Genomic DNA, 25,698 nt, shown 5'->3' with positions numbered 1-25,698 from the left:
TCATGGCGACGCGCGGGGGCGGCGGCGCGGCGGGACCGACCCGGCGGACCCGGAGCCCGAGCGGCGGCGGTGGGGACGAGGCGGCGGCACCGAGCGGCAGCCCCGAGGTGAGGTGGCTGCGCGGTCGGGGCCCGGCGGGAGGGCGCTCCGCCTCCCCTTCCCCGCCGGCTCGCGGCGCCGCGCTCCCCGCCTGCCCCGTCCCCACGCGGCCGCCCGGCCCGGGCGCACGGGGCAGGGGCGGGCAGTGCCCCCGCCGCTCCCGGCAGCCTCAGTCCTGGGCTGTCCCTGAGGTCGGGAGTGTGTCGGGGAGGTGCTGGCGGTGGCCCCCGAAGGAGCTGCGCTTACCCCGCGGGGCCGGGGGCGGCCCCTCCGTGCCGCCCGCCCGGGGGGCGCGGGGCGGTCCCTGCCGAGCGCGGGCCGCTGGGGGCGGCAGCACGTGGCGGGTGCGGGGGCTGCGCGGCCCAGGGGGAGCTCTCGCCGCCTCCCTGGGGGTCCCGCCAGAGACCCCCCCCGTGCCCCCACCCGGTGGGAGCGGAGGGTGGCTCTGCCCGCGGGGGCGGCGGGAGCGTTTTCTTACCCCCCGAAATGAGTAAAAAAAGGTCTTTTTTTCTCTTTTTACGTCCTCTGCCGAAACCACACTGAAAGTAGCGATGTCCCCAGTGATTTTACAGTAATTTCCAGTTGCGCGTCCGCGTAGGAAAAGCATGAAATACAGCTACTTGGTCGCGGAGCGGCAAAAACTTAAAATATGCTACAATTCAGTGGCTGTATGTAATATCACCCACTGGATGTTTTCCGTGACAGAACTGCCTTGGTAATCTCATGTGCTGCTTAAGTATCTCATCCTGTGTCCTTACACAAATTCAAATGGGTTTTTGCAGTAACTTTTTTCTGCGGTGCAAAGGATAACAGCATCCTAGAAATAGTAACTTCGTGGTGCTGGTGGTTGTTTACTTTTGCTGCTAGAGAGAGGTCTAGGAGACTTCGGAGCTAGTTTTCCCTCAATGAAAGCACCGTCTTTTGCTATGTGTTTTCTGAAGATCTTTACTAAGAATTGACTTGTAAGTAACTTTAATGTCTGTTATGAAATCAGATGATGTTTAAAAGAGAAAACAAAACCCCAAACAAACCTGCATTCCATATTCTTTCAAATATTCACAGTCAAACAGAATTTCATTTTTAAATGCGGTGAAATGTGGCAGGCAATGTAAAGCAAATTTTACTTTGAACTTTTTTCTCTGAATTAAAAATTGTTCAGCACTCTCTTGCAGATTTCCCTCCCCCTGCCATGATACTCAGGAGCTTCTTTATTTTTAGGTTCCTTGTGACCTGTTTGCATTGGGAATTCAGAACTTGTCTACCCTGCTTTTTCCAGAATCATACTGTGGATGACTAGAAAAATACTGGGTTTATAGTAAGGAGGAAGTGAAACCTCATTGGCGGAAGTGATTCATGCTATATTAAATGTTTTCTTAATTAGCACCTGTCTTAGATGCTTACATTAAAAAAGGGTTGGTGAAATTCACAGCCCTTTGCCCTGCGTGTAAATGCACTAAAAGTTTCCAAGTAAGTTTTGAGTTCCTGCAGTGAATTTTTTGCTAGAATTACAGGAAGTGTTTGTCACGAATTTTTTAGGTCACTCAAAGAATCACCAGCAAAAGCAGTTTTCATGTAAAAGTGAAAGGACGACAGAGTTCGTTGGTAAGGTTCCCTCTACCACTTACTACATGGTTAAAGCATGCAGATTAAAATTGCACTAAAATCAATCAATCTAAACTAAAATGAACCAAAAATTGTCTACTTGAAAGGCTTGGGAAGGGGGGAGAAATGAGAAGGATCAGAAAGAGTAAGGATAAAAAGGAGTAAGGGAGACCCTCCTGTTGAGCCACAAGGCTCAGAGCAGACCCTCTTGCTAAATTTAGTCCCGGACTTGACCAACAGTTTAGGCCAAAGGTTTTAACAGCTTAATCAATAGTTTAAGTTAAACAATTTGACAAGAGATTCTGTAGCATTTACTATAGCACAAGAGTAACTCACTTGCAGGCCTCACTTACTTACTAATTTAAGTACTTCAGAATCTCAGAGATTCACACGTTCCCAGTACAGATACTATAGCATATTCACACTTCCACGTGCACAGACCTGAAGAGTATGTACCAGGCATATACCTGTGAAAAATTCCCCTCAAATCCAGGGAAGTACTCACGTCAAATGCCTTTCCATCTTCTAAGGGGGCAGAGAGTTGATCCTCAAGGAGTGGTATGGGCCCAGGCTCCATCAGCATTCGGCAGAGGTCCTCCAAGGATAGCAAACTTGGGGGTTTTGCTGACTCTGAGAGGTGCCCCCTCAGAGGGAGATGCTGGCCACAGCCCACTGTGGTCCAGGAGAGCTCAAGGGATCTCACCTAGGACCGCTGTTTATAAGGTCTCAAAAGACTGGGCTTTAGTCATAACAATTTTTCATCCTAGCCACAGTTTTGGGTTGGTAACTTTCTTTGAAAGTTCAGTAACAAAAATATTTTTCACTTGAGTTGTTATTCAGGTAAGAAAACTAAGTTTCCAAGGCTGTTTGTTAAAAACCAGAAGCTTGTTAGACATCCCTAGTTCCTGGGAGCAGACACTGTTTCTGATAAACTCCAGAGGAACTCATCCCAGGTGCAGTTCCTCAAGGACGAGGCCTAACCAGCATTTCTGAGATCATGCTGTGGCCTGGGGCCAGGGTGAGGGGGTGAGAGATGCACCACCACAATGTTCTAATGTCTTAAGCTAAACGAGGGGAGAGATCATCTTTTTTTTTTCCCTCCCTTTTGTTGTTGTGTTTGAGGCAAATAAAAAATCTTTTCTTAAAAGTAGGCATGCCATCTGTGTCGTGAGGCCACTGAAAGAGCAAGAAAAAGAAGTGTGGTAAAGGTAACAGGAAAAAGTAAGGGCCATAAGCACGGGTCATGTGAGAATGTAGGTGTCTGAACCAATATCAAAGAGCATATCTTGAATTGTACAGTATTAATAGTGGAATTCTGTTAGCATTGAGTCTGTATTGACTTTTATAAAGGTAAAATACAAATTCTGAAAGCAGGTATTTCTTAATTGTCTTCCTGCTGTGTTGGGACTTCTAACCTCGCAGTGCTTTGAAACTAGAGATGAGCAATACTGCAGGTGCCTCATCCAGTGTTTTGAAAGTAGATAAATGAGTGCACAGAACATAGTTTTTAATGTAATGACAGAACAGGGTGAAATGTTTGCTTGAGATGACTTTCAGATCTCACAGCTAAGATCTGTGTTCAGTGGGGAAGCCACCTCAGAGGCCATTAGGTTTTCAGAAAGGTATAATTAGACTGCATGATCATTCAGGTCAGTGAGCACAGTATAGAGAAGTATTGCAGGGAGAAATAACTTAATAAGCTAGTCTTGTGGTCACATGCTTCTGAATAATTGTGTCCGAACCAGTGGATGAAGGTGTACCTGCTATACAATTCAAACTTAAATTCTGTGGCATCCTAAAATGGCAGTTTTCCTGCAGAAGTTGTAAATAAAATTACTATCAAGAATGACTGATTTTTCGACACAGTTGATACAGTTATGTTAAATAAAGTCTTCTTGAGTATCTGCGCTGAAGAAAAGTATATTACATACATGTTTTCAAAGTAAGCTTTTCTCTGTTAGGAAGGAAAAGTACATTGTTCGAATGCCTGCAGCCTAAAATTTGGTATGAATCATAAACATTTATGAGAGATGCAACATACTTTTTTACCACAATAGTTTTTTTTTAATGTAATTGGTCAGGATAAGGGATGTAAAGTTTTTATGTCCAGTTGCATGTGCAGTAAGTTTGAAAATGTAGTCAGCTGAACAGTGTTGTCCAAATTGTCTTTTTTGGAGCCTGATGCTGAGCAAATGATTATGTATTTACTTGTGTAATTAGATTGTCTTACAGTTGTGAAAATCTGATTTATGTACACTTGTTTCTTCTAAAGCTTTCAGGATATTTCTTGAAAGTATTAGCAGTTATAAAGGCTAAGATTGTAAGAATCTTCTCACAGCACAGGCCAACTGCTACTATGGTTATGTAGGAGATGTTTTGATAGATTAATGCTAGTGCTTATATTTTTTAGGATAATTGGCTAACATACAGGAGAAAAAAGATGTTGATGTAGCTACTAATTATGGTTTCTTTTAATAAAAGGTACAGAGAAGTGTTTTTAGGTGGTTTAGGGAAAGATTGAGTATGTGTATATATGCAGGAGTATGGAATACAGGTACACACAGAACTGACAATAAGCACAGTATATTTTAGGTAGCATTGTGTTACAGACTTGTGTAGGTAGTAGAAGAAAAAAAATTTTGGTTTGATGCATTTTTGGCATGGTGGTAGGACAAGTTCCACCCAGGTGTCTGTTCCATCCTTATGTGCAGCTCATGCTGCTGAAGCAGTACTGTTTGAATGAAAACTGGCTTAGGCTCTTGTGGTCATAGCCAGTTTCATAAATAGGATATCTGTCTTGTACTCTGATACTTTAGGTATGAAGTAAGTAGAGTTTTCCTGATGTGCACCTTTTTTGATCAAGGTATAAGTTGCGATAACAGAGCAGAAAACTGAACGAAAACTCCAGGGTGAGCCAGGAGCATTGTTATCAGTAATTTTCTAACAGTCATCCTGAAGTTGGTTGTCCTGTAACTCTGCCTTAAATAGCTTGAAGATTATATGCTTTTCAGAAATGTCAGCATCTTGTAATAGCTGGTTTCACAGCTAGGTAGGTAGGAAATATCTTATTTTTTAATGATAAAATTTTGATAAATAATTTTATGATCCTATGAAGTTGCACTTTTCCTGTGCAACATACCCGTTTTGCCTCTCTGAAAATCTTTCTAGGCATATAATAATCTGATTCTGTTCTGTCAGAATTACAAGCTACCTGAGGCTCAAACTGGCTGGAAGCTGAGAGAGCATGGTAGCAGCTAGAAAAGGTAGCAGTGATTTCAGTAGAAGGACTTTGCTGGGGTAGTTTTGTTTTTATTCAGTCAGTACTGAATCAGCGCTATTATACAATGTGCTGTGGGAAGTGCTCTGTTCTAGCTGGAATGTTAAACTGAGAAGTTTACTGATGAGCACACATTTGAAAAGATAAGAGGTAAGAGTTGGGGTTTTTCAAAACATTACCTCAGTAAGGAGGGAGCACTTTCAATAATATGATATGATACCATATGATACCATGGCTTAGTACTTAAATGTTCTTGGTGCGATGTTTATTATTGCTGCAACTTGAAGCTTGATACAGACCAAATCTGACACTACCTGTAGTTTTAGTGTTTTAATAACAGCATTGAGTATATGAAGGCTGTTCAGACTTTTGGTTAGGGTTTTTAATATCTAAAGTGACAGCTAATGTAGAAAATCCTTTGTTAGTCATAATAAGGAAATCATCTAGATATTAGTGTTTGTGGCCCCTGTCAGGCAATAGCAGAACTTCTGTTTTATAAAAGAAAAACAAACCCTTTCTGATATAGGTTAAATAAATTAGAATTTTAATATGTCGTGCCACTACTGTCAGATTTGCTAGAACTTAGGGACTACAACTCGATAGATAAGAGTTTAACTAAAGAGGGGGTTTGTGGGTGGGGGGGCTGTGGTTTGGTTTCACCCTTTTTTTTTTTTCTTTATGTTATCAGATTGTTCTAGCTGCTGGTAGAACCACTTCTTTAAATACAGTATTCTAGCCTGTGGTCAGTAACTTGTAATTGTATTTAAGATAAGAAAACTGGATATTTTTACGAAGCCTGTCTGCTGCTACACTGAGCTTTGGTTTTGCAGGGAGCATACTTGCTGGTCAGTAAGCTTGGATTAGTTCCATGTTCACTGGAAAACTGAAAGAAAGTTGACCAGTTCTGTATTTTTTCTCCATCTTTACAATTTTCAAATATATTGGAGACTTGAAGGACACTTGTACACAAACATTTTTCTTCAATTTAGTATTCTGATAGGTTATTTCTAACTTCTCTGTTAAGACTTCAGAGAATGAGTCTGAAATTCTAAAAATCCTAGTGGGTTTTTTGACAAAGGATAGAGAATATTCAAGAGTTTAGAAATAATTATTGTCAGTAAAAAATTGAACTGACACCTAATTTGGCTTCAACAAAAAGCTCTGCTGAATTAATGAGGTGGTGGTGTTCACTTCGTCAAACTTCCAGATGCTGTAGAATATGCATGTGAATTGCCAGCTCTGAATTGATGTTTAGGTTATTATGATGGTTTGCTAGAAGAGAGATGGGCATATCATGACTTACTGGTCACATGTATGCCCCCGCCAGTATTTGTTCTTTTTTTCCCCAGAAACGACAGAATTTTCTCAGATGAAAAGCAGTGAAAATTTTTCGGTTGTCTAAATTTGAAGCAATGCTTCTCATGAACATCATCTTCTCAACAGTGTTCAGTAGCCAGTGTTTACTGTGTACTTGTGGTGAGGATAAAGTATTTGATGTTTAGTTCCTTGTGCTTTGGCTGTGATTAGATTGACTTTTATTTTTTAGTGGCTCTCATGCTTTGGCTTCTTTCCAGTCATCCTGCTCGCACTTCTGGTTGGCAGGATTGCCTGTTGCTGTGCAGTGAACTGGGGTGAGGAACTGATCTGGCTGTAAACTGTGTTAGAACAAGTTGCATGAATGTTGTTGCTAGCACAGAGGATGAAAAAGGGGAATGAAATGATAGCAAGAGCTGCTTGGGCAGTGCTGCTGTTCAGTGTGTAACCACAGCCAGTCAGGCCTTGTCAGCTCCTGTTAGAGCTGCTGGCAGTTTTGTGCTCTGCTTTCGAAAAGAAACTCTTAAGTCTGTTAATGGATATCAAAAAGTGTGGAAATGCTGTGCCAAACCAGAAACTTTTGAGTCTAGAGCAGACTTTCCCTGTGTTTTGCCAGACTTCTTAGGCACATCAGTTCATGTGCTATGCAATGGAAAAACTGCAAGTTTCAGCTGTTATGTTGGGAGTGCAGGTGCTCTGGTATCTTGCTGTGTTCAGAATACTCAGGTCTTTCCTGTCTTGTCAATTTAATGTGGCACACTATATTCGGCTTGTGTATGAATCATGGTTTTTAGAGAACATCTGTGCCATGGTTTCAACCATTGGCTTGTACAGAAAGGTTAAGTAAGCTGTGCTGTTTTCACATTTCTTGTCCATTTTTGTGAAGCATCTTGTTTATTTAGCTGACCCCAGACTTGCAGGGGTAAGCCTTTTGCATGCCCATGGAAGACCCACAGTATAAGACAAGGAAAAAAAAAAAAATGCCTATTTTACAGTTGACTTTTTAGAGATGTAAAACATTTGGAATTGGTTATTTGTCACACCAATTCAATTACTGCATGACCTTTTTAGGCATCTATCAAGTGTGTTGTCTGACACGACTGGACAGTAAAACTGCAGTGCATTTATATTTGTCCATAAAGCATGTGCATGATTTCCACACTTGTAAAGAGCTGTGCAATGTGAATCTTCCTTGGTAAGTCAGAAGTTGCTCCTTAACATCTATACAGATTATTTGCAGTTAAAAAGCTTATTGTCCTGTGTGAAAGGTGCTGTGTGAATTCCATCTTCTCAAGGATGGATCTTACCTTAAGATAAGGTCTAAGGCAAGAAACTTGCTTTGAGAATAGAGAACAACAAAGCTGTTATGCGTGAACATTGCAAAGAGGATATATATTTGTTTAATGATTTTTAAATAACTCTTTCAAGGATGCTGAACAAATTGGAAGTCAAAATATATCTCACAATATGTTATTAGTGTTGGCTGCGTTCCTTTGATGTTGGCAAATTTCTTTAGAAGAAAAAAACAGTCCTGTGCAGAATATAAAACCCAGTGTAAACTCCTGGCTTTAAGAATTAGCTCTTTTTTAAATATGAAAATGTAAGATAATCTGAAATTAATTTGTGCTTAAACAGCATAACTGCATATAAACAAGCCCTGTTTTTATAATTCCTTGTGATTTTAAGGAAATTTAGTTTAGGTTCACTGAAAAAAATGAGAAGGATCCCTTTATTTTGGCAGTAAAGTGAGTTAAGCTCTGATTGTCATGCTTTTAGCTATCAATGCACGTTGTATATAGTAGGGTTGCAAATGGACAGGAGAAGAATACCCAGCCACCTCCATATAGTTCCAAGCCTCTGCAGTGTAACCAAATGAACAAAACAAAACCACACCCAACCAAACACCCTTGAAGTTCTCATCAGCCTTAAATATCTTTAGAAATTGAGAATGCTGTTCAGGTGATTGAGAGAGGGTCTGTAGCAGCTTGATAAGTTATACAGTGTTATATCAAGAACATCAGGTATTCTGCTCTAAAATATGAACGTATCACTGCAACATTAAAACAACTGGTGACGTTTAACTTTTTGGTTAAATGATTTTGCATTTTCGGAAGTCTTTAGAGAAAGTGGTGTTTAATTGAGCAGAATTAATGAATTGTTAAAAACCATAGGTAATAGGACTCCAAATCTGACACCAGTTAATATTCACTTTTTGGATGATTTCACAGATGAAAATTTTACCATTTCAAAAACAGATATGCTTCTGATCCTGCTTATCATTTGTGTTATAACAACCAATATTCTCCCGTTAAGAGGTGCCAGTCGTATTTGGCATTGTGATTGAAGTCGTTTAAGCTCTTACTCTCTGTCATTGAAGCAGTGCATTAATGTATATTTCTTTAGACTTCCTAGCAAGTGGTTTTGGTTTTTTTAAATTTTACTAATTTGTCCATGCAAAAGAAGGCTGGAAGTTTTCATTTTAAACACATTTGCTTGACTATTTACTTCCACTTCCTCCTTTCTGTTCTAAAGGTGGTTGGTGCTACCATGGAAGAAGCTGGATCTCAGGAGATGGGAATGACTAATCAGGATCAGCTGGTGAAGAGCAAATGCAGTGAATTGTCTGATACAGCATTGCAGCACACGCAGTCCAACTGTTATGGCCTGGAAAACACAGGCACATTGGAAGAAGCTGAGTATATCACAAAGAACAGAAAGCACCTGGGATCCACATGTTGCTCCCAAGAGTCTCGTGAGGAGACTCCTGGGAGAGAAGAAACCCGTACTGATCCACCTGATGGCCAACAAGACCCAGAGAGTGAAAAACACAAAGAGAAAACTTTGGGTATGTTCTCTTTGGCATTTTGATTTTTAAATAGCTTTAATATTTTTGTCAAATAGCTAAACGCATTTGCTTTGTCTCAAATTTACTCTGTAGCCAAAAACTTGTCACCTTCAACACGATACTTTGAGAAACTCTGCACTTCTGCTTAGGAGAAGATAGTTCTTAATGCATATGTAAGACTCCTTCAGCTGTCAATGCTATTTTTATAGGAACTTTAATAATAATAACAACGTGGTAATTGCTAATCAACTTTTTTAATTTTCTGGTTTGAATCTGGGATTGCGGTGTTCAATGCTGCCAAAGCACAGCTGATAATTAAATTCCAAAAGCTTATTAAAAAAATTTGTGTGATTATCCTTTAATAGCAAAACTTAACCTTTTATATTTCCTTTTTTTCAATTTTTTCTTTTTATCTGTGCTATCGTAAAACCGAAACATTTTTGTGGTTTTAAGAGTAAAGTAATTTTTTGCTATGTAAGATGTTGAATGGCACATAAGCCAAGACAATTTTATTCTCGCTCTGATGATTTCCCATTTGTTATCAGTTAGGATTATGCAGCTATCAAACCAGAGAGCAACTTAACTCACTAATTTCTCGTGGATTTATGTTTTACTTCTAAAGACAGACTGCTTTTCTGGTATGTTTTCTTTCCTCAGTATCATTGTTTTTCATCCATTTCATAGGAAAAGAAGTGTTATTATTAATGCAAGCTTTGAATACGCTTTCTACTCCAGAGGAAAAGCTGGCAGCTTTGTGCAAGAAGTATGCTGATTTGGTAAGTAATTTGTAAAGATAGCAGGAGTTATTCATGTGTTAATATTAACTGTGGAATGCAAGCACAAGTAATACAGGACAGTTAATGATTTTGAATATTTTTAATGTTGGGAAAAAAAATAGGACACTCAGGCTGACTATGAATATTGCTTTAGCCAAACTTTCCTGTAGTCATTTCACTTCTATGTGACTGCCTAAACCCAAATTAAAAATAGGTTTTGATATCTTGGTGTTGAAACATACTATTAGGATTAACAGAAAAGCTAATAGTTCTTTTGGAAGTAATATTTTCCTGGTTTTGTCTGTTGATAATGCTCTTGTGCTGACGTTTTATAGGATAATGTTTTATTTAAGACAAAGAGAACATATTGTCTTACAGAGATTTTGGGGGAAAAATATTCAGTTATGTTTAACTCAGTGATTTTTGGGGAATAGGGGATGTTGGAAAGATTTTGCTTTGTATTTCCTGATCATGTAAAGGAATGGATAGAAAAATATACGTTTCTTCACTAACAAACCAAAAAGAAGCAGTTCATAAAGTGCATTCCTACCTCAAGTAGGCAAAATGATAATTTATTCTCTAAATTAATCACAAAATCAGAGAGGTAGGGGAAAAGGCTCATAAGTTTCACTTTCCAGAATGCTCCTGGAGACAACAACACTTGACTTGTTTGTCTTGAAACAGGGACAGACGGGAATGGAAAGACTGGAAATACAGTGTGCATATGTTTTCCCACCGTCTTTGTAGTTATAAAATGAATATGAACTAAAGACATAATTGAAAAGCTTGACAAAAGCATAAGATTATCTTTCTGTAGATGTCAAGTGTATCATATGCAAATGTTTCTGAAAATGACATAATGGCTGCACAACATGACATAATTTTCCTGAAATAATTTTTTAACTTTGAGATTAATGTCTCCAAAACTTTGAAGATGATCTAGTGGGTAGTCTTTTTACTCACAGAGGCAATATTAATTGCTTAAGGACTGACTTACATTAGTTCTGTTGAGAAAATCCCGAGTCCTCCTTGGAGGTCTGTTACATTTTGGCTTTGTTTTTCTTGCTCTTTCTCACATGTTCTTGTTCACATGTATTCATTTCCTTCAAAACCAGCAGCTTCTCTAAGAAGTCACTTTCATTAAAATGAAAAACAGTAATAGTTCTATAGTGCAGCTCAAGGATGGGGGAGCCCACTTAAAAATGAGCTTTCATGTTGTGAGAGAAAAATGCAATAAATGAGTTGGTTCTTGTGGGCAGTTGCTTGTGCATGTGATGCCTTTTGTATTTGAGCAAACAGCTCCCATTTCAGCTCGCACTGGTGATGATGATGGCCTGCATGAGGAGCTAGGCCTGCATGAATCCCTCAATTTTGCGGAAAGCAAACAGTCTGCACTATCTTCACTTTGAGTTTTACTGCTGAAGGAAAGATCTCAAAACAATTGGGGAACAGCTAGACCAAATGAATTGTAATTTCCTTCAAGCAGCTTGGCAATCAGAAGAGATGTGATCGCGTTAAGTTTTTTGTCCTCCCAGAAGATGATCCGCAGTCGATAGGTGCAGTGAGCATTCAGAGTCCATAGATAGTCACCACCGTAGAAAACCACTTACTTTCCTCAAGATGCTCAAAGTGGCTGGGAATCTGGGTGGGAGCTTGTCTGGGTGTAAGAGTAGCTTTGTTTTGACCAAACGAGTCTTAGAAGTACACCCGTTTCCCTTAGAAAGTTTAGGTTGGATCTGACTCTGTTCCTTTTAAGATGCATTTTTTTCTTCATGATTGTGGTGGTAAACCACTGGCATAGGTGTCAGCTTTAATGCCAGCAGAGGTTTGAACTGTGTATGACAGTGCACCTACAATGCTTTTTTTCTTTTTTTAAAGATTCATCATCTTTAAAGCTCACTGTCAGGTTTTTCAGTGGTGTCTCATGAAAAGGACTGTACAATAAAGGTAGGAATGCCTCTCTCCTGGCAAAAGATCTTCAACAATTTTTTTTTCCTAATTTGGAATCTATCAGGAGATCAGTCTGTGATGCAGGAAGGTTTGCATCCATGGTGATGTGTCTCACAATGGCATGCTTTTACAGGCCTGAAGTTTCATAGGTATGCAAACAGCAGAGCCACTTGGAGTGGTGTTTTCTGGCCACCCAAGGAAAGGGCTTTTTATGTTAGGATGTGAAAATATTTCTTTAACATTCTTCTTCCCTAAACTAGATTAAATATGCGTTTAATTTACTGTTGTCAGGGAGGTCATTTATTCGTTCTTCTGTGCTTCAGCATTATTTTGAGCTCTTTCAGAAAGCCAGCATTTTATTATTCTTCTATCATAGTGATGTTCCTCATTGCCAGCCCTCTTTTCCTGTGGTGTCCTGAGGCTGAGGCACTATCTAATGAGGAGCTGTGTAAGACTTAACATTGTTGCCTTCTTTGCAATAGAACAGACTCTGAACATGGTTTCTCAGGGAGCCCAAAAATTATGCGTAATGGATAATCCTGTCAATGAGACATTAATGCAAGAAACTTCTGTTCACTGGATATTCATAGAATAGATTTTGAAATATGTATACAGAGTTTAACTGTGTTATCTACCATCTAAACAGCCTAAAGGAAATAGAACAAAAGTTTTGCTTCAGATGGTTGAGACTGCAGATCTCTTAAGTCATCAAAGTCTGGGCTTTGTAGCTTTATTAGTATTTGACTTGATTTGTCAAGGCAGCTAGTTTTGTCTGTTGCTTTCTGAAATACCATAGCATTTCACAAACTTGTATCAATTACTGCTTCTCTTGGTAGGAGCTCCTGCTGATAAGAAGGAACTCTGCTTTACACAGTTATGTGGTTTTTCTTTTTGATAGTAAAAACAAGACCTGCTGAATAAACGGCTGTGTGTACCTTCCAGATAAGAGTGGGAAAAGTTGTGACTTGTTGAAAAGCCAGTTTCAGTTGGCTTTTAATTGTATTTGCCACATCCTCCTTTCTCAGGGCTACTCTTACCCCTGTAGCTGAATGCAGGCTGATAGCTCATAGTCAACGACAGGTCCATGGTGCCTCTTCCCCAAAGGCAAATGTTTTTTAAGTTGGAATTAGTATATTTTCATCTTTTGTCCTTATACATTTAGAATTCTCTGCAGGATTATGGTAATTTCTCTTTAAGATCAGCTTGGGTCTTAATAAAATTTAATTTCCTTGTTTTAATCCAAAATGTTAAAAAGTTTCTTCAGTCTGCTCATCTAGATGCATAAAGGTAGTTTCATCTATGTTTATTTAACAAGTTTACTCTCTAATGTTAGTTGGAGGAGAGCCGGAATGTTCAAAAGCAAATGAAGATACTGCAGAAGAAGCAAGCACAAGTTGTGAAGGAGAAAGTCCACTTGCAGAGTGAGCATAGCAAGGCCATTTTGGCACGTAGCAAATTGGAATCTCTCTGTCGGGAGCTTCAGCGTCATAACAAAACTTTGAAGGTTAGTTTGTTTACATAAATTACAGTGCTGCTGGTGGTGGAAATATTACTTGCTGGTCACTCCTTAAATCAGGAGTGCTGTTTTTTACTTGCCACTTTGCCCATTACCTGTACCTGTAGGAGATGAGTGGCATGTGGTTTAAGTGTAGCTGATTTTAAGGTAAAGAATGTGGGGATAGTTGACTCACTGGGGTTTTTTCCCCCTTAACTAGTTCATATTACTTGCAGTATTTGATCTTGTCGTATTTTTTCTGGGAGTAGTCCTGATGACTGCTGGAAAAAATAGCACAAGTGAAATAATAGCAGCATGAAATGGCAGGGTATCAAAAAAGGCTTAATTCTGTCAGAATATAATGGATGGGAGTGAAATGGAAAAGAGCCAAGAGATTCTTATCTGTGATTGCTGTAGGAAATTTCATTATAGTATCAATGCTGTTTTTTACATCTGAGAAATTCTGACACTTGCAAAGGTACCTATGTAGCATCTTAATATCAGCCTCTCAGTAATGTTAGTAATGGTAAGGACAAGATTATCTAAAAGTTTTGGAATTTCTAGCTTCTTTGTTCCACATACTTTACGTGGATAGTCAGCATAGCATATTGTAATTGTGGCTTGTATTAGTTCTAGCACTCTAGAACTTGAAAAAGTGCAGGAGTGAATTATCACCATTGTTTCTGACTCAAAAATATGAAAAAGGTGCATAGTTTGACCTGAACACTTTTAATATTCTCTCATAAAAGGAAGAAAACATGCAGCAAGCACGTGAAGAAGAAGAAAGACGGAAAGAAGCAACTGCACACTTCCAGATTACGCTGAATGAAATTCAGGCTCAGTTGGAACAGCATGATATACACAATGCCAAACTCCGACAGGAAAATATCGAACTGGGGGAAAAACTGAAGAAACTCATTGAACAGTATGCACTGCGAGAAGAGGTGCTTACACTGTACTTCTAATGGGATTTTATTAGTTCCTTGACTTTAAGGATGAGATAATTATTGAAAGGGGAGCAAAACCTCCCATGCTTTACAGCCCTTGTATATATAATTTTTTATATTATTCTTTTTACTTCACTGTTGAGAAAAAATTAATAACTGTTTGGCCCACTGTCTGCCTTTCCTGCCTGGTTTTGAATATCTAAATTGAAGATGCATTGGAAGAAGTCTTTCACAGTGAAAGTGAGCAAGTAGAAATAAGTTGTCCAGAGGTTGTGGAATCTCTGTCTTTACAGATATTCAGAACTCAGCTGGGCAAGGTGTGCATAACCTGACCAGGCTTTGAAGCTAACCCTGGTTTAAGTGGACTAAATGGCTTCCAAAGGTTGCTTCCAACATAAATATATAGTAATAGTTGAAGTTGTTAAAAATTATGACTTCACATTATAATGGGGGGGATATAAGAGTTACTCTCTGTCTTATTTCTTTTGATTCATTAAGGTTGTGGGTTTTTTGGGAAGCTCCCTTATGTATATAGCTGCTCTTGATGGCATAGAATCAAAATAAGCTATCATGCTTTAAGAATATATTTGGCCTGGTATCATGGAAGTGTCTCTACTATAGGGCTAACTGAGCTGGCTTTAATTGGCACCAAGTTGTGAGCTAGCTGCCTAAGCTACAGTGGTGGAAAACAGCCAATTCTCCTTGTCCAAGAGAGAACTGAGCTCCATGGAGTCCTACAGCTAAGATTAGTTGGCTGGTTCTTAGTTGGCACAGGAGATTTTGGAGTATTATTTCTCAGCTGTTTCTGAGAGGTTGTTTTTTTTGGTTTGGTTTGGGTTTTTTGTTTTGTTTTAAATCTGGATCAGTTAGAAAGCTCTCTGTAGACTAGTTCCCCACCTTTTGCAATGATGGAATATTTGTATCTACCATGAGAGTATATTGGGAAGAGAAAAGGTAGGAAGCTGCCTTGTGCTACTTAAGGAGATGGAAGTAAGACCGCAAATATTCAGTGATTGGCGGAATTTCATCAGTTAAATAAAGTTGTTGCAAACTTTGCTTATTTTGAGCTTTTTTTAATTATGAGGACTAGAGCTTTTAGAAGTAACAAAGTACAGTAAGGATTAGAGGTAGATCAACCAACTTTAGAAGTGAGGATGTAGACTGCTTGCTACAGGATTTTTGGCATGTCTGGTGTGAAGTGATTGACAGTATTGTGCCAATTCCGTAAAAACAGGCACCTGGCTTCTGTAAAGGGCAAAAAGGGGTGATTGTAATGTATGGAGATAGAGGAAAAAAAGCATGTAAAACTTCTTCTGCTGCTTTTTCTTTTGTGTGAAACTTCTAAAATGTCCATCTCCCCAAACACTACACTTGCCATCATTGACTAGCAGATTCTGTATTTGACTTCTGTGGTTTTCTTTTCTCCTTTAGCATATTGATCAAGTGTTCAAACATAAGGAACTGCAGCAGCAACTTGTGGATGCCAAACTTCAGCAAACTACTCAACTTATTAAGGAAGCAGAGGAAAAACATCAGCGAGAACGGGAGTTTGTAAGTGAATTCTATGTTAAAAGAAATAAAACCTGCCAAACTAGACTTTCCATGATTTAAACCAAATACAGCAAATTGAGGGGACTGTCTTTTGAAAGTTAGGATAGAGTTCAGCAATGAGACTGAAATATAAGTTTTGTGTATGATGCTTAAAATATTAATGCCCATACTAATAGGTAAGTAATGTTACTGCTTGCATTTTCTCAGCAAATATGCTGAATGTCATTTAGACTTTTCTTGAGCTGGGAAATGGACTGAAACACCAAAGGTACTTTCTTGCAGTCAAGAGTTGTAATCTCTTGGTTTTATGCCATAAGAAATAAAAAATACAGAATAAAGCATGTGCTCTTCTGCATTGTCTGCTCCCCCCCCCAACCTATGGATGATATTTTATTGGTATGTTGATATCAGCAATTTACTTGCAGTCTTCTAAGCAGTTTTCTTACAATGTATCTGTAACTTCTAGGCAAAAGCCTTGCTTTTTCTGTACTGTCTTAAAATGATCAGTGTTGGATTGTTCTATTTTTCTAACATAATTTCTGAGTCATAAGCTGATGAAAATATCTTCAAAGATGAACCTACAAAATGGTGACAAGTTGAAGCAAAATTGGTTTGAACTAGTCTGTAAGGGTACTATTAGTGACTAGAGAAATGAAAGTTGAAAATAGGTTACAAAACAGTTATAAATTACGTACAGTTTGTTAATGAACTGTTAATAAATTTAGTGGTTCAAACTTGCTACAGAAATAGAAACATTGAGACATTTTTCTAATTGGTTGCATGAGTCAATAAAAATCTCTGCATGGCAATACCTGTATAGATCATTGTATAGATGAAAGTACAGTATAGTAGTAAAAAAGCCCATGTGAGAAAACATGGTTGAATAGCCCTTAGGTGACATTAATGTTTATTTATTTTTCATCGTAGATCAAGTTAAACCATTTTTAGGAATACTTTTTTCATTATGTGACTTTTTTGCATTGTTTTTTAGCTGCTAAAAGAAGCTACAGAGTCCAGACACAAATGTGAACAGATGAAGCAACAGGAAGCTCAGCTGAAGCAACAGGTATCATTTTTAATGGAGAGATCTTCAGTAACAGTTCTGAAAAGAAAATACCAAGACTGTAGTGAACATAATGCAACATCTGAAAAAACTTTAAATTCATCAGATGCTTGTGAAAAGTACTTGGTATTTTTTTAAATTAAGTCTTATATTTAATTTCCAGTAGGTAGCTCTTCAGTAGCGAAGCGTGAATGATGATCAGTAAACTTGCTGTTTAATACTGTTACTGGAAGGTGATAAACATTGAATTTCTGGAGTTAGTGTCCTTTTAAATTAATACTGTTAATATTACAAAGACTAGAATATATGAAACCTTAAGAAGAAAAGTTTAAGAAAGTTTAGCTTCTCTGAAGCTGTTGTTCTCTCTTTTTATCTTCGTTTTTCTTATGCAGCTGTTCAGGACCAGAGAGGCCTTTGTGACTATAAAGAGTTGGATGGGGATTTTACCCAGGCATGTTTTAGAATCTGTTTCTTACTGTTTCCATCTCATCCCAGAAGGATGGAGGGTTGGGAACAAGCAATGTCACATTTATCCCTGTAGTTATTCAGATTTAGTAACCTGAATATCTCTGCCTGCAAAAAAAACTTGCAGTCTTCAAATTACTTGTTTACTGTAACATAAATGTTACAGCAAAATCCTCTGTAAGAGAGGAGAGATGGTCTCCAATTTTTGGGCTTTGGTTCTGGGTCTGACCTGCAGTCATTGACCACACATGAACTCAGCACGTAAGGCACAGGGAAATGGTAGTTCTTTTGCAGCATCAGAGCACCTGAGAAGCAGTAGCTATTCCGTTCACTGCATGTCTGTTACTGCTTTAGTTGAGGTTTTATATGAAGTCTTCGTCCTGGTTTCAGCTGGGATAGAGTTAATTTCTTCTCTGTAGCTGCTACAGTGCTGTGTTTTGGATTCAGTGTAAGAATAAGGCTGATAGCACACTGATGTTTTGGCTATTGCTAAGTTGTGTTTATCCTAAGTCAGGGACTCTTGTGTCTCATGCTCTGCTGCTGAGGAGGTAACAAAAATCTCCAAAATAATTGTGAGGGAGCATAGCCAGGACAGGTGACCCAAATTGGCCAAAGGGATATCCCAGACCATAGAATGTCATGCCCAGTATATAAACTGGGGGAGTTGCCCATAAAGGGGCTGATGGGGTTTGGGCGTGGGGTCTGGCATTGAGCAGCAGGTGGTGAGCGACTGTACTGTGCATCACTTGTCTTTTTATTATCTTTTTTATTATATTTTACTTTGTTTCAATTATTAAACTGTTCTTTACCTCAGCCTATGATTTTTACTTTTGATTCTCCTCCCCATTCCACCAGGGTGGGGAGTTGGGGTGAGTGAGCAGGTGCGTGGTGCTTAGTTGCCAGCTGGGCTTAAACCATGGCAGTCTCTTTGAAAGCTGTTCCATGCCTTTTTTTTCCATGCTTACTGTATCTAATTCTTTTCTAGGCTTTCCAGGAGTTACGTTTAAAGTGTATGTGTATGTGTGTAGTTCAGTGTAATCATACACATCTTCATTGGACTTGAACATACGAGTATCCAGATGCTTCCAAATAGGTCCTTTTTTTCCACACTTAGTCTTTTATGGTTTTTTTCCTAGTTGGTTACCCTTTATTTAAAATCTCACTGCTTTTTTTGTTGTGCTTTTTCAGTGAGTATAGTTTGTGGTTTCCTGGGGCTGACAGATATTTTTTGTAGAATAAGATGAGCTAGAAAGTTCAGTGACAATAATGGCAGAGAATGAGGATGTACTGCTGACAAGCTGGGCTAATTCCTTTTGTGTAATTTCCTTTGCTAATAGAGCAAAATACAGTATTTCTGTGCTCTGGATTGTATTGTGCCATATCCCCTAATGTAAGAATTGAGAGAACTGATTACTCTTCAGTAGGAATAAGAAGTTTCTATTAAATGGTCATGTATTCTTAGAACATCAAATCACACACTAAGTTGTTTAAATAAGAATCAAACTTTTTAAAAACTATGTTATTAAACATATTTTGCAGTTCTTTCTTGGTGCAGGGCAAGAAGTTTTCTGTCGTCAAATGTTAATGCTCTTGACTTTTTAAAGTGTAATGTTTTTCACTGTTACATTAATTTCTTGTCAATATGCACTTTCCAGGATTTTTGCTCAGTGGGTAAATTACATTGGTTGCTGATGTGTATTTTGATTTCTGGAATCAATCGTGTTTATTTTGTCCCAGCCTTGGTTATTAGCTTTGGCTGGTTAAGGAGGAAAGGTAGGTATTTCCTAAGTTTTAATTTCACTAACCATGTACTGAATTTCCTGTAGATGTGTATGTCCACAGATCATTTTTTTCCAGTGGAGAGGTAAAAATGAGATAACGATGAACTGTGATGTCTTCCAACATTTTATTAAACATAATATTTTTCATACTTCAGAATATATTGCTGTTCTGTAAACACAGAACTCTACTTCACATATAATTTGAATGGCATGTTTTCGGACAAGTTCTGCATGTAACTCAAATGGAAATTATAGGATAGTTAAAAAAAGATTAAGAAATTCATGTTTTACTATTTCCAGTTTTATTTTACCTTGTACCTTAATATTTTTGTATTTGTATACCACTGTTCATATTAATGTTCTTGCCTCTTTTCCAACAGCTTTCTCTTTATATGGATAAGTTTGAAGAATTCCAGACCACCATGGCAAAAAGTAATGAGCTCTTTACAACTTTCAGGCAAGAAATGGAGAAGGTATGTATAGGATTACCTATGAAAAGTAATACAAAAATAGAGAAGTAATATAGAAATATTATAAAAAATAATATAGAGATGCATGCTGTTAGTGGGTTGCATTTTAGATTTTTTTTGCCTTCTGAAAATATATGCAGTATTTTGACATTTAATTTGGATCATAAGATAGCTCATAAGAATTTGTCATATTATGGAAGAAAATGTAAATTTTTCTATTTTTTTTACATACTTGCATGATATCTAAATCCTAATTTCAGTGTTTTACCAAATAATACTTCTCGTTCTCTTTGGCTATGCTTATGTTTTAAAACTTCTTTTCCTGGAGCTTTTTATTATTTGTACTTGGAAGTTGCTAGTCTGTTTCTTTTAAGACTCAATATTGTTTTCTTTGAATGCAGAATATGTATTTGTGGGGTTGATTTTATGCAAAAACACTTCTCCAAAATAACTTGTTCAAACTGGACTTGGAAAATAACGCTTAGAAGACAAATTACTCATGTAAAACCACCTACGTTGCAACACAAGCCACAAAATTAAATGTTTTATTTATCTTTTGTAGATGACAAAGAAGATTAAGAAACTGGAAAAGGAAACCATTGTGTGGCGTACAAAATGGGAAAACAACAACAAGGCTCTTCTGCAAATGGCTGAAGAGGTAATTAACTTCTAAGCAGCAGTATGGCTCGGCTTGAGTCTGAGTCCTAGAGAACTTCATACCGTTTTTCAGTTTTAGAGAATGGGAAGTAGTACACAGTAGCCTCTTCTTGGACTGTCGGCCTTATGTTTTTTGTTGTGTAAGGTATTGTTGTCCTCAGCATGGAAAATGGAAGGCTGCTTTGTAAATCTAAACCAATGGCACATTGGTTACTGTTTTGTTGGTGGGATAATGTGTATGAAATCACAGGAGCTGAACGAATTGAATGAATTTTAATATTCTGAGTAAAGTTCAACCAGTGCTGCAATAAAAATCTGTTTTAGACATACGAGACTGACATGAAGGTAATAACCCACGTGTAAGGGATCAGTTGCTTTCTTGCGTTGCTGCTGCTTTTGAGGTCATGAGGTGCCATTACTTGTAGTCGGCGAGAGTGGTGCTGTTCAGTTGTGCCTGCACTGCCTAAGGCCTAGTTTAGGTGTGTGAGGTGTGACATTGCCAAACCATGCTGGGTCATGTAGGTTCTGCTTATAGCACTGCTTATCTTTTTGTTCTTATAAGGAGCTAGTTAATAGAGCCAGGAGTATGGTACCTTCTGACCTGGATTCTGCTGCTGGATTGTAGATTTCCTACTTCAATGCCCTTCTCCCACCTGTAGTTGCCATTATATGGGTTGTAATTGACTGCTTTGCGGGATAAATTTGAAAATATCAGGGTCCTGTTTGATGCCTAGCTTTCACATAGCATTAAATAGTCATGTAGTCCTCACTGCTTGTTTTTGAAGGTGTCCATTGCCACTCCAGCTCAGACAAACCATCTGAAGTGTAGTTAGGTGAAGTATTCCGAGGAAATTTGCTCTAGTTCAGGTGGAATTTGACCTGCTGGATTAATTAAGACTTAATATTTGGGATTAAATAGTGGTGATTCTTTTCATTAATTTAGGAAAAAAAACCCAGTTGTATCACAGAGCTTCTATTTCTTTTGTCCTTCAGAAAACAGTAAGAGATAAAGAATACAAAGGCTTTCAAATAAAACTGGAGCGTTTGGAGAAGCTGTGCAGGGCCCTTCAGACGGAACGGAACGAGCTGAATGAGAAGGTGGAGGTGCTCAAGGAGCAGGTGTCTCTTAGAGAAGCAGATGTGGATCTAGCTGTGCAGGTGTTGCAGTCCTGCACACTCAACTCCCACGAGGAGCTGGGAACTCCCATTGACACGGAACCAGGAATCCAACCTGATGTGGAATCACGTGCGGCAAATAGCTCCGAAAAGACTGTCTCAACAAGTCCTGTTCCTGGCACTGAATCTGTAGACTAAAATGAAGTGTAAACACTGTATTGAGAGATATATTTTGTGTATAACTTTCTCTGTTGGTGGTAACTATTTGGTTTTGTGGTGAAAATTTTCTTACTTTTTCTACCATATCTGTATTTTCTTAGAACTACTGGACTTATGTGGTACAGGAAGCTGCATAGCAGCTTCAAATAGCTTAAACTATAAATTTTCCACAACTGTGTTGCACATCTGCCTCATTTTTTAAAAGAAAATATTTTTCCATAAAAGGATGCATGTGCGTTTCCTCCCCACAACACAAATCACTGTCATGAAAGACTGTGTACAGATATAACATCCTTTGGGGAAAATGGTGACAGCAGGTCACTTTTTTGTTTTAAAGAACAGCACTCTGGTTTTGTTCATTGACTTGCCACTCAGTATACTAAAGATTACCAATTTTTCCAGTAAATTTATCTACATAAGGATGTCTAATGGCCAGTAAAAAATGTCAACTTTTCCCCCTAGTATGTTTTCATATATATGAATGAGAAAGTAAAGGTCCAGAATATAGTAAAAGATATGTGTAAAGGGTTTTATGTCCTTTGTGGTATGAAAAACACAGCTTTGAAATCCATTAATTTGCAGCTGGTGAAACAGGGTGTACAGCTTGTTGCAGATGTCTCAGGGTTGTGTCATAAAGGTTTGTTTGGATTGTTTGCCCTATCTGTGAAAATGTTAAATATAAATGTGTGAGAAAATGTACAGCGACATTACTGAGTGGGATTTTGAAGCTGCAGAGCCTGTTGCGCAGATGTTGGTCACATCATTCCCTCTTAGCTGTAGTGTGTCCACCACATGGTTTTCTTGACTAGGAAAATCCGTTACTGTCTGAGCAAATATCTGGATTATCTGGAGGGCTGGAAAGTAGAAACTCACTGCTGCAGGTGTGGAAGACAGGAGTCCGGCAAATAGGCTTTCTCTAATAGCTGGATTGTGACAAATATGTCGCAAAAAGTGTTAGTTAAACGTATTCTTGTTATAGTTGAACATGAAAATTCACATACTTTTCCCGAAGTACAGTGTGGAACTTCCTGCACATTCAACCCCAAAGCTGTAGCAGTTGGCAGAGTGCCTTCCCAGTCAGGTTATCTGGTAAAGATGGTACTTCACATTCTTACACTAACATACCACAAGCAAAGCTTCCTTGTTAACCTTAAACCATATTGTATTTTCCTAGAAAATTTGATACCGTGACTATGAACTTCTTCTGAAAGAAACTAGGACCAACACTTATTTTTTTGGCAAGGCAACGCGTGATATAACTACAAGCTACCCTTAACTTTAGTTCCCACATATTTACTTTATAGTTTTGGTTGCTGTCATTTTAAGAAATATGAACATGTATAGCCTTTTCTGGTACTTAAAGTTCTTTGCACTTACTTGGGAGGGAATTTCTGAATCAAGCACATCTCAACGAGCTTCCCACCCCAATGACCTTGACAGTTCAGTGGCTAAATTACTTGAATGTTCAGGCTGCACTGAGCTCCTGATTCTTTTCCTGTAGTAATGTAAGTTGAAATAACGTAACTGTCTTTGAGAGAAGGTAAGGTTATAAATGTGTTTTAGCTCATACCACTAAGAGGAACTGTGCAAAACTGACATTTTTGAAATGAAGCAAATGAGAAGCTGGTCGTCTTTCTCCTAGATTTGTGTGGGTTTGGTGTTTGTGATCCAAGCACAATGCAGGAATGAAAAGAAGGTAGCAGTGAGCAGTCAGTCAGGTTAGACTCAGAGCTTTGAAATGTTGATCATGCTAACCGTATGGCATAAAAAATAACTGGAAAGAAGTGTTTCAGACTTGCTGTTCAAATTACGTGCTTTATAGAATCAAGCTTGAAAAAATAGTTGTTCTGAGAACTGGCTTTCAGCTTAACACTAAGCATGAAGTAATTTTCCTGAGGAAAGGTGAAAAACTTTGTATTTGATGCATCATACCGTTGGCAAGGTAGGACGTGCAGTTTTCTATTTTTACAATTTATTATTTGGACATTTATATCCTGAACAATTCTTTTTATAGTGCTTGTTCTATATGGAGGTAAGAATGAATTTTTGGTCCCTGCTGCAAGAATATTTTAAAGGGCTCATTTAGAGAAGTGACAGATGTATAGAACAGCAATACAAATATATTTGTTACTGACTAAACATGTAAATGAAGCAGAACGCCCCAAGGAAAAATCTTTTAAAACAGGGATCTCTTTCGTCTTTCCTACCCTCAACATACTCATACCATAGCAACTTATCTGGCCAAGGCAAGCTGTACTTTGCTTCCTGAAACCAGTCAGTAGAGTTTCATTGCTTAAAAAGTGTTCTTTTAAAAAAAAAAAATGGATGTAAGGGATAAGCTTAGCACTGTCACTGATCTGCCATACTGCAGGCTATTGCACTGCCAGGCTGCAGCCAAATGGGCTCCAGTAGGGTTTTTAAGTAAACTTGTGTTACTGCCTTTCTCCCACTACTACAAATTGTTTCACTTGGGATGTAAACTGATGTAGCCTGAGATGAGTGTATCTAATTGTCAAAACTCTGGGGCCTGATTGACAAGTTTCACCACGATTAAGCTGCAAAAAGCTAAATTGTATGCGATTCAAGATCCAAATATGTGTATACCTACACAAGTAAGTTAGGGCTGTATCTCTAATGTTTTGTCCTTCCTTTCATTACACCTGGTTACGTTACAGTTCAATTCTCAGGTGTTGCAGAAAATCTACCTCTTTGGACTGTAGATGGAAATAACTGTGAAAAAAGTGATGCAGAAATCTAGTTTGTGCTAAACACACTGCTTTATTTTTACAACCCATGTCTGCTTTCATGAGGAAAAGTGATAAATGAACAGGCAGTCTTTGTTTTGCTTTTCAAAAACATTTTGTAGAGATTTTTCACTAATGTGAATCTGAAATTTTATCTACTCGATTCTGTATAGATTAAGTAAATAAGTATGCTTAATATACTGGACTCTGAGTTTTTCTTTAACATCATATTCATGTCTTCAGACTGAATCTACTGAAACTGTATTTATTTGAAAAACCAAGCGTGAAAATTGAAGATGTGAAATTCAAATTCAAGCGTATTGTTCAAGTGAGCTGCCCCGCAGAGGGGCTGTTCTGGGGTCATGTCAGTGACTTGCATGTTCCTGGCAGTAGTTCCTGGCACTGCATGGGTTGAGGGGTAGGTGAGTCCTGTGCTCACCTCACCTTGGTAGTGTCCTCAGGTGAGGGTCAGTCAGACCACAGAGGGCAGGAGCTCTGGCTGGATCTGCTGCACTTGCCTGCTTTGAATTCTGCTCGGGCCTTCTGTCTCCTAGAATTTATCTATCATAGTTCAATTGGTGCAGTGTGAACAATATGGGAGTTTATGTTAAAAATCAGTTTTTTCAGTAAGTTTAAGTGCTCCCCATTCTGTCATACTATGTGGGGTCATTCTTACTAATGTACGCTCCCTCACAGTTTCCTAATACTAAAGTGTTCTGTTTGCCTTTTTTGGCATAATCCCTAATGTTTACAACTTCCCTAAACTTGGTTTTGTTTTGGAACTGGTTTTGAGTTCAGTTTTCCTTTATGTTTGTTTTTTCTAGGTAGCATTTAGAACTGCTCTACAAAAACATACTCTGATGTCTGTCTGACTCTTTGAAGATAGTATTAATTTTTTAATTGAAAAAAACTTGTTAACTTGTTTGAAGATACCTGTTGTGTTAAAGGTGAGCAATGTAGGTCCTAGCCCTGAGACATTTGTAGAGCTGTGCCAAGTATTTTGGAAATCCAAGTACACTGCCTGGTCTTAGATGCTCTCCTTGTACTTCAGAGTATTCCCTCACATCAGAGACTTGTCTCCTCAAAAGGTGCTGTTTCTGCTCCTGTGTAAGCACCTCTTTTTCTCTCCTTTCTTTCAGTGTATGCTGATACAGGAGTCAAATCTGTTATTACTTCCTTGGATCTCCCCAGTCTTCCTAAGTTCCTTATGAAAACTGGTCGTATTTGCAAGCTTTTGCTAGAGGGAAATTTGTTTGCAGTTAATAGTGTGGGATTTTGGCTTTTTCCTTTTTTCATCAGGTGCTAAGTCTCTCCTGTTAATGCACAT

General features: G+C 38.5%; 1 protein-coding gene across 2 annotated transcripts; it reads left to right on the top strand.

The window, feature by feature from the left end:
• The first annotated feature begins 30 nt into the window (after nt 1–30).
• On the top strand, nt 31–24,569 carry TXLNG (taxilin gamma). 2 transcript variants are annotated; one of them, XM_027640574.1, is made up of 10 exons: nt 31–107; nt 8,825–9,137; nt 9,822–9,913; nt 13,197–13,367; nt 14,108–14,302; nt 15,737–15,856; nt 16,848–16,922; nt 19,546–19,638; nt 20,198–20,293; nt 21,286–24,569. In XM_027640574.1, exons 2-10 carry the CDS (start codon nt 8,840–8,842, stop codon nt 21,604–21,606), a joined length of 1,461 nt encoding a protein of 486 aa, XP_027496375.1. In that variant the 5' UTR covers nt 31–107; nt 8,825–8,839; the 3' UTR covers nt 21,607–24,569. The 2 variants fall into 2 exon arrangements, with proteins under 2 accessions (XP_027496375.1, XP_027496365.1); XM_027640564.1 differs by lacking the exon at nt 31–107 and adding an exon at nt 1,651–1,701.
• The last annotated feature ends 1,129 nt before the right edge of the window (nt 24,570–25,698 follow it).

The sequence above is a fragment of the Corapipo altera genome, unplaced genomic scaffold (assembly GCF_003945725.1).
Source record: "Corapipo altera isolate COAL_440 unplaced genomic scaffold, ASM394572v1 0, whole genome shotgun sequence".
Classification (NCBI taxonomy): domain Eukaryota; kingdom Metazoa; phylum Chordata; class Aves; order Passeriformes; family Pipridae; genus Corapipo; species Corapipo altera.
The sequence above is the reverse complement of the archived record's forward strand: the minus strand, read 5'-3'. Positions and strand labels throughout refer to the sequence as shown.

Excerpts from the sequence above, each read along its gene's own strand:
- TXLNG (XM_027640574.1), top strand. The coding sequence starts at position 8,840 with ATGGAAGAAGCTGGATCTCAGGAGATGGGAATGACTAATCAGGATCAG. Across the intron at positions 9,138-9,821 it reads ACACAAAGAGAAAACTTTGG|GAAAAGAAGTGTTATTATTA; the intron begins GTATGTTCTCTT and ends TCCATTTCATAG. Across the intron at positions 9,914-13,196 it reads GCAAGAAGTATGCTGATTTG|TTGGAGGAGAGCCGGAATGT; the intron begins GTAAGTAATTTG and ends CTCTAATGTTAG.